The 13,310-nt window shown below is 39.8% G+C and overlaps 1 protein-coding gene across 1 annotated transcript in view; it reads left to right on the forward strand.

The window, feature by feature from the left end:
* The window catches only part of pth2rb (parathyroid hormone 2 receptor b), a 158,825-nt gene that overhangs the window by 62,803 nt on the left and 82,712 nt on the right, over positions 1–13,310 (forward strand). The window contains exons 8-11 of the mRNA XM_060911211.1: positions 121–236; positions 440–537; positions 12,008–12,191; positions 12,408–12,561. Coding sequence (XP_060767194.1) covers positions 121–236; positions 440–537; positions 12,008–12,191; positions 12,408–12,561 — 552 coding nt within the window. The remainder of the gene's footprint in view (positions 1–120; positions 237–439; positions 538–12,007; positions 12,192–12,407; positions 12,562–13,310) is intronic.

Consider the following 13,310-nt stretch of genomic DNA (forward strand, 5'->3'; position numbering starts at 1 on the left):
CCTTACACATAAATTGGTATGCCCAATATAACTCACTTATATTTATGGAATGGTTGTTTATGCTAAGTATTGCATACTGCTAAGTATTTGTCCAATGCTCATGTGTGTGTTTTCTTGTAGGCTATGCATACCGTAAGTGTGATATGAATGGAACATGGTTCTCGCTGGAGAACCGAACCTGGGTAAACTATTCTGAATGTCTGTGGTTCCTGACATCAGGCAAGGAAAGAGGCAAGGTACAGTTCATTTTTTAGTTTCCTAATAGTTATTTTTAAAGACACAAGTCAAGTGTATTTTGAACATAATAATAATAATAATAATACCTTCTTTTTAAAGTACACAGAAATCTGACAGGTGTGTAGAACCAGTGCTAATTAGAGTAATAAGGTAAAATACCACAACATACCCTTTCTGTCTTTTTCTTTCTGAATGCTCCCAGAAGGACTTTTTTGAGAGACTGCACATCATGTACACTGTTGGCTATGCTGTATCCTTCAGCTCGTTGCTGGTAGCCATTTTTATCATCGGTTACTTCAGGTACTCCTCGTTAGAATGGCGATGGTGCTGTTTATCCTGGACTTGCTCTTTAACTTTTAGTCTTTCATCCATATGGGGTCCAACATCAAGCAACCATTTGTGGCATTGTTCATTACGCTGTATTGTGTATGTGACAGTATAATTTGTACATTACAAAGTTGCCATGGAGATGGTTCTGCTTTGTTTCTTTGTTTTCCCTCCTTTTTTCTGGACTAATGGAAAAGTGAGCTTGTAAAAATGCATTTCACAGGTGTTTGCATTTCTCATAAATGTACCTCAAGTGGCACTTGCCTTTTTGAGAGTGCTGAAATGGAGGTTCTTTCCAGCTGACTCATTCATACATTACTGAGTACATTTTCACTCATTTCCTCATTTTATTTGTTTGAATTTCATTTGAAATCAAATGCAATATCATTTTCATACATAAAAAATGCACATTTGATATGGAACATTTAGGGATATATGTAAGAAAGCCAGTTTTTGCAAACCAAACCATGAAAAAATAAAGTGTAGGATGTAATTTTTGATTGTAGTGTGCAATCAGTGAAATTCTATGTATTGGGGCATTTGTGACAATAAATACGGGAGTAATAGGGGCATTTGACTAAGTATCAAAAAAACCATATCAAAACTAGGTTTGGTCATATATGTGACGAGTTATGGAATCCACGGACACATGTCGGCCGAAATGAATCCGAGAAAATCACAAAAGAAACATTAATTAATTAATTAATTAATTAATGCTTCTTTTGCGATTTTCTTGGATTCGTTTCGGCTGACATGTGTCCGTGGATTCCATGACTCGTCACATATATATATATATATATATATATATATATATATATACACACACACAGTGGTGCTTGAAAGTTTGTGAACCCTTTAGAATTTTCAATACTTCTGCATAAATATGACCTAAAACATCATCAGATTTTCACACAAGTCCTAAAAGTAGATAAAGAGAACCCAGTTAAAGAAATGAGACAAAAATATTATACTTAGTCATTTATTTATTGAGGAAAATGATCCAATATTACATATCTGTGAGTGGCAAAAGTATGTGAACCTTTGCTTTCAGTATCTGGTGTGACCCCCTTGTGCAGCAATAACTGCAACTAAACATTTCCAGTAATTGTTGATCAGTCCTGCACACCGGCTTAGAGGAATTTAAGCCCATTCCTCCATATAGAACAGCTTCAACTCTGGGATGTTGGCGGGTTTCCTCACATGAACTGCTCGCTTCAGGTCCTTCCACAACATTTTGATTGGATTAAGGTCAGGACTTTGACTTGGCCATTCCAAAACATTAACCTTATTCTTCTTTAACCATTCTTTGGTAGAACGACTTGTGTGCTTAGGGTCATTGTCTTGCTGCATGACCCACCTTCTCTTGAGATTCAGTTCATGGACAGATGTGCTGAAATTTTCTTTTAGAATTCACAGGTATAATTCAGAATTCATTGTTCCATCAGTGATGGCATGCCATCCTGGCCCAGATGCAGCAAAACAGGCCCAAACCATGATACTACCACCACCATGTTTCACAGATGGGATAAGGTTCTTATGCTGGAATGCGGTGTTTTCCTTTCTCCAAACATAAAGCTTCTCATTTAAACCAGAAAGTTCTATTTTGGTCTCATCTGTCCACAAAACATTTTTCCAATAGCCTTCTGGCTTCTCCACGTGGTCTTTAGCAAACTGCAGATGAGCAGCAATGTTATTTTTGGAGAGCAGTGGCTTTCTCCTTGCAACCCTGCCATGCACACCATTGTTGTTCAGTGTTCTCCTGATGGTGTACTCATGAACATTAACATTAGCCAATGTGAGAGAGGCCTTCAGTTGCTTAGAAGTTACCTTGGGGTCCTTTGTGACCTCGCCAACTATTACACACCTTGCTCTTGGAGTGATCTTTGTTGGTCGACCACTCCTGGGGAGGGTAAAAATGGTCTTGAATTTCCTTCATTTGTACACAATCTGTCTGACTGTGGATTGGTGGAGTCCAAACTCTTTAGAGATGGTTTTGTAACCTTTTCCAGCCTGATGAGCAACAACAACGTTTTTTTCTGAAGTCCTCAGAAATCTCCTTTGTTCGTGCCAGGATACACTTCCACAAACACGTGTTGTGAAGATCAGACTTTGATAGATCCCTGTTCTTTAAATAAAACAGGGTGCCCACTCACACCTGATTGTCATCCCATTGATTGAAAACACCTGACTCTAATTTCACCTTCAAATTAACTGCTAATCCTAGAGGTTCACATACTTTTGCCACTCACAGATATGTAATATTGGATCATTTCCTCAATAAATAAATGACCAAGTATCATATTTTTGTCTCATTTGTTTAACTGGGTTCTCTTTATCTTTTTTAAGACTTGTGTGAAAATCTGATGATGTTTTAGGTCATATTTATGCAGAAATATAGAAAATTCTAAAGGGTTCACAAACTTTCAAGCACCACTGTGTGTATATATATATATATATATATATATATATATATATATATATATATATATATATACTGTACCTTATACATAGGCCTAGACATACATTCTAGAAATGTAGAAAAAAATTTAATAAATATGTTTCAAATTTCATCAAATATACAGACAGGTCCATAAATACTTGGACACTGACAAACTAGTTTGCTCTCTACCACAGTATATATAAGATTAGAAAGTTAAATAATATGCAGAATTTCAGCTTTATTTTGAGGGTGTTCACCTCCAAATTGGATGAACAGTATCGGAATTACAACATATGTGTGCCTTTCCTTTTTGAGGGACTAAAATTATTTGGACAGTTGGCTGCTCAGCTGTTCCATGGCCAGGTATGTGTTATTCTCTCATTATTTCACTTATAAATAAGCAGATAAAAGGCATAAAGTTGATTTCAAATGTAACATTTGCATTTGGAATCTGTTGCTCTCAACTCTCATGAAATCCAAAGAGCTGACACTGCCAACGAAGCACGCCATCATTAGGCTGAAAAATCAAAAGAAGCCCATCAGAGAGATAGCAGAAATGTTAGGTGTGGCCAAATCAACTATTTGATACGTTCTTTCAAACAAATGCTCTGGTGAGCTCAGGAACACCAAAAGGAACAGAAAATCACAGAAAACAGTTGTACCAGATAACAGAAGAATTCTTTCCCTGGTAAAGAAAAACCCTCATCCTTCAAGAGTTGGCCAGATCAAGAACACCCTCCAGGAGGTTGGTGTATCTGTGTCAAAAAAAGTCAACAATCACGAGAAGGCTTCACCAGAGGATTTAACATAAGATGTAAAATATTGGTAAGCCTCTGAAACAGGAAGACCAGATTAGAGTTTGCCAAAACATCGAAATGATAGCCTGTAAAGATTTGGAACAGCATCCTCCTTTTCGTTTCTGGATTACTGGAAAAGTGAGCTTGGAAAAATGCATTTCACAGGCCGTTGCATTTCTCATCATACATGAACCTCAAGAGGCGCTTGTCTGTTTGAGAGCACTAAAGGTTCAACATCCTATGGACAGATGAGACAAAGATTAACTTGTACCAGAACGATGGGAAGAGAAGAGTATGGAGGAAGAGAAGGGAAGGAACTACTCATGATCTCAAGCATACCACCTCTTCTTATGGCGTAGGCAAGTATGGCTGCTAATGGAACTGGTTCCCTTGTATTTATTGATATGACTGCTGAAACAAGGCAGAACGATGTATTCTCAAGTTTAGAAGCTATATTATCAGCTCAAATTCAGTCAAATGTTTGAAAATTCATTGAACGATGTGTCACAGTGCAGATGGACAATGAATGAAAGCATACTTTGAAAGCAACCCAAGACCTGGAATGGCCATATCGATCACATGACTTGAGTCCAGTTGAGCTTGCATTTCACGTGTCTTCATTTATGTGAAGACAGCTGCAGTAAAGGCCTGGTAGAGCATTATTAACAATATCTATGAGTTCCAGATGTCAGGATTTGGATAAAAGATTTGCAACCAATATTAAAGATGGCAATTGAATTTATGATTGTGTTAGTTTGTCCAGTTACTTTTAGTCCATTAAATGTGAAGGTGGAGTGGAGGTGTCTATAAAAAGTGCTGTAATATTTGTATATAAATACCCTCAAAATAGAAGCAGATATTTGGGGGCCAAGCAGAGAAGCTGCGAAGGCACCCATAGTGTTTCTACTGTTTCTTATTATTATTCAACTTTCTTCCGCCTCTGCAAGTCTATGGCAGCCCATAGAACCGTCTGGTAAAAAGTTGTGAAATTTTGCACACTGATTCTAGACAGTGTCAACATTCCTCTCAGCAAATTTCAGGCCTCTCCTTTAAAACCTCTAGCGCCACCAACAGGTCAAAGTTGCAGGTACATTTCTGCTTGTAACTTTTTAACCGTTGGTCCGATTTTCAAAAACTTGGTATCCCTGGAATCCTTGGGCCAAGACGAATCCAACGGACCCCATGACGTCATTTTCCGCCCATATACCGCCATTTTGAATTTTGTCAAAATCAGTTAAAACGCATCAACTCCCTCAATTTTTGACCAATTTTTCCCAGACTTGGTTGATAGCATAAGTGGACAAAGCCACACAAAAGTTATGCTCAGTGTTTTGAATTTCACAAGCGTTTGGCCGTGGCAGCCAATCAAATTTGGCTGCGCAGACGCGAAACAGGAAGTGTGCTCATATCTCTGCCACCCTTTGGCATATCTTAACGAAACTTGGTGGCATGATGCCCCACCCCTCCACAAACGCCCACAAAAAATTTGGAATAAATTTGCCGCTAGGGGGCGCTATAACTAGGAAAAATGACTTTTGGCTCATATCTCATGATGCGTTTTGGGGAGAAACAAAATTCCACTATCTCTGGAATCCTTGGGTCAAGACAAATCCATCGCACCCTATGACGTCGTGTTCTGAGTTGAGGATTTTCCGCCATTTTGAATTTTGTTAAAATCAATTAAATTCTATGGCAAGCCATAGAACCGTCTGACGAGAGGTTGTGAAATTTGGCACACTGATTCTAGGCTGCCTCAAGGTTCTTCTCAGCAAATTTCAGCTCACCACCTCAAACTCTCTAGCGCCACCAACAGGTCAAATTTGGAAGTACATTTCTGCTTGTTACTTTTGAACCGTACGTCCAATCGTCAAAATCTTAGTATCTCTGGAGTCCTTCGGTCAAATCGAATCCAAATCGCCCTATCTCGTCATATTCCACCTGGTAGATTTTCCGCCATTTTGAATTTTGCGAAAATCAATTAAAATGCTTTAACTCCCTCAATTTTTGACCAATTTTTCCCAGACTTGGTTGATAGCATATGTGGACCAAGCTGCACAAAACTTATGCTCAGTGTTTTGAATTTCATAAGCGTTTGGCCGTGGCAGCCAATCAAATTTGGCTGCGCAGACGCAAAACAGGAAGTGTGCTCATATCTTGGCCACCCTTTGGCTTATCTTAACGAAACTTGGTGGCATGATGCCACACCCCTCCAAAAATGCTCACAAAACAATTGGAACAAATGGGCCGCTAGGTGGCGCTATAACTAGGAAAAATGAGTTTTGGCTCATATCTCATGATGGTTTTTGGCTAGAAACAAAATTCCACTATCGCTGGAATCCATGGGTCAAGCCGAATCCATCGGATCCTATGACGTCATATTCTGCCTTGCGGATTTTCCGCCGTTTTGAATTATGTTAAAATCAATGAAATTCTAAGGCAACCCATAGAACCATCTGACGAGAGGTTGTGAAATTTGGCACACTGATTCTAGGCTCCCTCAAGGTTCTGGTCAGCAAATTTCAACTCACCACCTCAAACTCTCTAGCGCCACCAACAGGTCAAAGTTGGAAGTACATTTCTGCTTGTTACTTTTGAACCGTACATCTGATTGTCAAAATCTTAGTATTGTTGGAATCCTTCCGTCAACACGAATCCAACGCGCCCTATGACGTCATATTCCACGTGGCAGATTTTCCGCCATTTTGAATTTTGTGAAAATCAATTAAAATGCTTCTCCTCCCTCAGTTTTTGACCAATTTTGCCGAGACTTGGTAGGTAGCATAATTGGACCAAGCCGCACAAAAGTTATGCTCAGTGTTTAGAATTTCTTAAGCGTTTGGCTGTGGCAGCCAATCAAATTTGGCTGTGCAGACGCAAAACAGGAAGTGTGCTCATATCTCGGCCGCCCTTTGGCTTACCTTAACGAAACTTGGTGGCATGATGCCACACCCCTCCAAAAAGGCCCACAAAACAGTTGGAACAAATTGGCCGCTAGGGGGCGCTATAACTAGGAAAATTGACTTTTGGCTCATATCTCATGATACCTTTTGGGTTGAAACAAAATTCCAGTATCTCTGGAATCCTTGGGTGAAGCCGAATCCATCGGATCCTATGACGTCATATTCTGCCTTGGGGATTGTCCGCCGTTTTGAATTATGTTAAAATCAATGAATTTTTATGGCAACCCATAGAACCGTCTGACGAGAGGTTGTGAAATTTGGCACCATGATTCTAGGCTGCCTCAAGGTTCTTCCCAGCAAATTTCAGCTCACCACCTCAAACACTCTAGCGCCACCAATAGGTCAAATTTGGAAGTACATTTCTGCTTGTTACTTTTGAACCGTATGTCTGATCATCAAAACCTTAGTATTGCTGGAATCCTTCAGTCAACACGAATCCAACGCGCCCTATCTCGTCATATTCCACACAGGAGATTTTCCGCCATTTTGAATTTGGTGAAAATCAATTAAAATGCTTCTCCTCCCTCAAATTTTGGACAATTTTTCCCAGACTTGGTATGTAGCATAAGTGGACCAAGCCGCACAAAACTTATGCTCAGTGTTTTGAATTTCTTAAGCGTTTGGCCGTGGCAGCCAATCAAATTTAGCTGTGCAGACGCGAAACAGGAAGTGTGCGCATATCTCGGCTGCCCTTTGGTGTATCTTAACAAAACTTGGTGGCATTATGGCACACACCGCCACAAAGGGCCACAAAACATTTGGAACAAATTGGCCACTAGAGGGCGCTATAACTAGGGAAAATGACTTCTGGCTCATATCTCATGATGCTTTTTGGGTAGAAACAAAATTCCACTATCTCTGCAATCCTTGGGTCAAGACGAATCCGACTGGCTGCTAGAGGGCGCTATAACTAGGGAAAATGACTTCTAGCTCATATCTCATGATGCTTTTTGGGTAGAAACAAAATTCCACTATATCTGGAATCCTTGGGTCAAGACAAATCCATCGCACCAATACTGCTTGGCCCCCACATTGCTGCTTGCAGCTATATTTATTACTGAATTTTGAATTCTATATCCTGTGTCAGACAGCAAACATAAGACATTTGTCAATACACAAATACGTCCTGTATGTACTTAATCAAAATACACAGTATGTACATGCAAGCGATAATGTAGAGTCACATGTTTTGCCATTCCTTTGAAAGTAAGTCCTTGATCATTGCCAACCCCAATTCCAAAAATGTTGGGACGCTGTGTAAACTGGAAATGCAAACAGAATGTGATAATTTGCAAATCACGGAAACCCTATATTTCATTAAAAATATTACAAAGACAACATATCAAATATTGAAACTGAGAAATTTTTATTGTTTTTTGAAAAATATATGCTCATTTTGAATTTGATGTCAGCAACATGTTTTAAAAAAGTTGGGACAGGGGCATGTTTACCACTGTGTTGTATCACCTCTATTTTTAACAACACTTTGTAAACATTTGGGAAATGAGGAGACCAACTGCTGTAATTTTGAAAGAAAAATGTTGTCCCATTCTTGCCTGATATACAATTTCAGTTGCTCAACAGTTCAAGGTCTCCTTTGTCGTATTTTGTGCTTCATTTTGCGGCAAATATTTTAAATGGGAGACAGGTCTGGACTGCAGGCAGGCCGGTTTAGCACCCTGACTCTTACTACGGAGCCATGCAGTTTTAATATGTGCAGAAAGCAGTTTGGCATTGTCTTGCTGAAAGAAGGAAGGCATTCCCTGAAAAAGAGTTTGTCTGAAACGTGTATCCTTCAGCATTAATGATGCCTTCCCAGATGTACAAGCTACCCATGTCATGTGCACTAATGCACCCTCATACCATCACAGATGCTGTCTTTTGAACTGTGCACTGATAACAAGCCAGATAGTCCCTCTCTTTAGCCTGGAGGATGTAGTGTCCATGATTTCTAAAAAGAATTTCTACGTTTGATTCATCAGACCTCAGGACAATTTTCCACTTCACCTCAGTCCATCATAAAAGAGCTCGGGCCGAGAGAAGGTGGTGGTGTTTCTGGATATTGCTTATATCTGGCTTTAACTTGCATTTATGGATGCGGTAATGAACTGTTTTCACAGATGATGGTTTTCTGAAGTGTTTCTGAGTTCATACAGTGATTTCCACTACAGACACATGTCTGCTTTTAATGCAGTGTCGCCTGACGGCCTGAAGATCACAGGCATCCAATGTCAGTTTTCAGCCTTGTCTCTTGCATACAGAGATTTCTCCAGATTCTCTGAATCTTTTAAAGGTACACTGTCTTTCAGATTTTTCAAGTTTAGGTCATAAAAATAATTTTTCCTGACACCCAATTATTTTTGTTTAGTGGACCGAAAGCTACTGAATTCAAATCACAGACTTCCAGTTTTATTAGTTTTTTTTTAAATAGAACAATTAATGACTTTAGGGCCACATGACCCTAAATTCTGTGCCATTTTTTCTTGCTTCACTATGACCCAATTCAAGATACTACATCATGCGTTACATGGTGGGCTTTCCCCGTTTGCGCAAGGCATTGTGGGACACAAATTTGAAGCAGGAGATAGAAACAGAGGACACGAATGAAATGTGAAAGGCTGACTACAGTAATGGAAAGCGAGAAGAAAAGACATTTTTTTTGAAGGAAAGGAAACGCAGGACCAAACTAATAAATATCAGCGGTCAGCAAGCACCTCGGTGTGATCAGCTGTTCGTTTAGTGACAGAATGATGTAACTGTCAGTGCATGGTCAAAGGCAAACCTGTAGATGGCAGTTATGCAACACTGGATGCCAGCTGCCATAAATTCAAAAGAAGAAGAAAAAGAAGAGGGCAAACCTGCGCATGCGTACACCGGACTTCCTCTGTATGCTTGACTGCGCGAAGTGAGCGATTTCATGCACATTGCTAGGGAATACCCTCAAATTAAATAATTTCCCAGTGGCAGAATGGCCTGGGGATTTTTTTTGTTTGTTTTTTTTAGACATTACAAAAATAAAGATATATCACAATGACCAAATTTCAGATGAAACTAAATTTCACCGATTTTATGAAATCAAACGGCCATCTAGCTTTAACGATATTATGTACCATAGATGATGTGACAGTGATCCCCAAATTCTTTGCAGTTTTACACTGAGGAACATTGTTCTTAAAACTGTTGCAATGTTTTCCCATGCTGTCTTTCACAGAGCGGTGAATCCATCCCCATCTTTACTTCTGAGAGGCTCTGCCTCTCTGGGATGCTTTTTTTTATACCCAGTCATGTTCCTGACCTGTTGCCAATTAACCAAATTACTTTTTTTTTCAGCATTACACAACTTGTTCAATCTTTTGTTGCCCTGTCCCAACTTTTTTGAAACATGTTGCTGACATCAAATTCAAAATGAGCATCTGTTTTTCAAAACACAATAAAAATTTCTCAGTTTCAACATTTGATATGTTGTCTTTGTGCTATTTTCAATAAAATCTAGGGTTTCCTTGATTTTCAAATCTTCACATTTTGTTTTTATTTATGTTTTACACAGTGTCCCAACTTTTTTGGAAGTGGGGTTGTATATACAGTGGGGCAAAAAAGTATTTAGTCAGTCACCAATTGTGCAAATTCTCCCACTTAAAAAGATGAGAGAGGCCTGTAATTTTCATCATAGGTATACCTCAACTATGAGAGACAAAATGAGAAAAAAAAATCCAGAAAATCACATTGTCTGATTTTTAAAGAATTTATTTGCAAATTATGGTGGAAAATAAGTATTTGGTCAATAACAAAAGTTCATCTCAATACTTTGTTATATACCCTTTGTTGGCAATGACAGAGGTCAAACGTTTTCTGTAAGTCTTCACAAGGTTTTCACACACTGTTGCTGGTATTTTGGCCCATTCCTCCATGCACAGCTCCTCTAGAGCAGTGATGTTTTGGGGCTGTCGCTGGGCAACACGGACTTTCAACTCCCTCCAAAGATTTTCTATGGGGTTGAGATCCGCAGACTGGCTAGGCCACTCCAGGACCTTGCAATGCTTCTTACGAAGCCACTCGTTCGTTGCCCGGGTGGTGTGTTTGGGATCATTGTCATGCTGAAAGACCCAGCCATGTTTCATCTTCAATGCCCTTGCTGATGGAAGGAGGTTTTCACTCAGAATCTCATGATACATGGCCCCATTCATTCTTTCCTTTACACGGATCAGTCGTCCTGGTCCCTTTGCAGAAAAACAGCCCCAAAGCATGATGTTTCCACCCCCATGCTTCACAGTAGGTATGGTGTTCTTTGGATGCAACTCCAAACACGACAAGTTGAGTTTTTACCAAAAAGTTCTATTTTGGTTTCATCTGACCATATGACATTCTCCCAATCCTCTTCTGGATCATCCAAATGCTCTCTAGCAAACTTCAGACGGGCCTGGACATGTACTGGCTTAAGCAGGGGGACACGTCTGGCACTGCAGGATTTGAGTCCCTGGCGGCATAGTGTGTTACTGATGGTAGCCTTTGTTACTTTGGTCCCAGCTCTCTGCAGGTCATTCAGTAGGTCCCCCCGTGTGGTTCTGGGATTTTTGCTCACCATTCTTGTGATCATTTTGACCCCACGGGGTGAGATCTTGCGTGGAGCCCCAGATCGAGGGAGATTATCAGTGGTCTTGTATGTCTTCCATTTTTTAATAATTGCTCCCACAGTTGATTTCTTCACACCAAGCTGCTTACCTATTGCAGATTCAGTCTTCCCAGCCTGGTGCAGGTCTACAATTTTGTTTCTGGTGTCCTTTGACAGCTCTTTGGTCTTGGCCATAGTAGAGTTTGGAGTGTGACTGTTTGAGGTTGTGGACAGGTGTCTTTTATACTGATAATGAGTTCAAACAGGTGCCATTAATACAGGTAACGAGTGGAGGACAGAGGAGCCTCTTAAAGAAGAAGTTACAGGTCTGTGAGAGCCAGAAATCTTGCTTGTTTGTAGGTGACCAAATACTTATTTTACCGAGGAATTTACCAATTAATTCATTAAAAATCCTACAATGTGATTTCCTGGATTCTTTCCCCCCATTCTGTCTCTCATAGTTGAAGTGTACCTGTGATGAAAATTACAGGCCTCTCTCATCTTTTTAAGTGGGAGAACTTGCACAATTGGTGGCTGACTAAATACTTTTTTGCCCCACTGTAACATGTTCCTGAAGCCATATGAGTTTATTTTTGGTTACAAGATAGTAAAAACACATCATTTATTCTCTTCACAGGCGTCTTCACTGCACCAGAAACTATATTCACATGCACCTGTTTGTGTCCTTCATGCTGCGTGCTGTCAGCATTTTTGTGAAGGACCTGGTGGTGGATGCCAATGGTGGCATGCAGCAGTACGATGCGGTGCTCATGGACAACATCAATGCGGTTTCCATTCGTCCTCTGGACAAGACTCAGTATGTAAGTTCTTTTTTTTTTGCATAAAAAAAGAAAACATAGCACATGTCGCTGTTTCTATTGCTGCTGAAAATGAATCACCATATGGAATACATCATGAATAGTGAATAGGAGCTCTATGGAGTGTTATTTCTTGATTATCGCCATCTTCAGTAGCGTGGTATGAGACATAGAAGGAAAACGCAGCAAAACTCAAATGCACTCTATATCTTTTTGCAGGTTGGCTGTAAAATCACTGTACTGCTGTTTATCTACTTCCTGGCTACAAATTACTACTGGATCCTGGTGGAGGGACTTTACTTACACAGCCTCATTTTCATGGCTTTCTTCTCTGACTCCAAGTACCTCTGGGGCTTCACACTTATAGGATGGGGTGAGTGTGTGCGTGTGTCATCTAGAAGAAGCTCATAACCTCATGGCAAACTGGAACTTGAAGATTTGGCCAGTGTTCAGCTCTTTGTGTGTTTTTTTTTTCTCACATTGTGTAACTTTTTCAGGGTGTTGTATGTGGAATGTGTTAATTGGTAATACACAATGAGCCCAATCAGCTTAGTGTGAAGAAGACAGGATTTAAACTTGAGGTCCTTTCACACTCCTACTCTCTTTCTGTTTCTTTCATTCTACTCTCTGACTCACTTTGTTCCTCTCATCACATACACACAATACACATTAAAATATCAGTTTAAAAGTAATTTCCTGAATCAGTCTGGCTTTCGGCATGCACCCCATCCTCCCCTCTATCTTTTCTTTTTTCCTCTCATCTTTTCAGTAACGTCTTGTTATTAAAACCCACTTTTATTTTTACTTTTTCTCAATTGCTAGACAGTGCATGTCATTTATCATGTCCAGAACATCTATTGTCCTGTTTCAGTGCTTTCTCTCCCACATCTTGTCTATTTCCTCTGATTAAAGACGGCCCCTTATGCTTTCTCATTTATTCATAGTTTCTGGTTGATGAGCAGTATCATCTCTGAAGCAGAACTGAAAGCTTTGGAGTGCAAGTGTTCAGGGAAATGCATTCTTTCGAGTCTTCTTTTACTCTTTGTCTGAATGCCAAGCCATGCAAGTCAAATGTTCACTTCAAACATCAGAATGGGAAAAATTGTGATATCAAAGCATGAC

The sequence above is a fragment of the Neoarius graeffei genome, chromosome 27 (assembly GCF_027579695.1).
Source record: "Neoarius graeffei isolate fNeoGra1 chromosome 27, fNeoGra1.pri, whole genome shotgun sequence".
Lineage (NCBI taxonomy): Eukaryota > Metazoa > Chordata > Actinopteri > Siluriformes > Ariidae > Neoarius > Neoarius graeffei.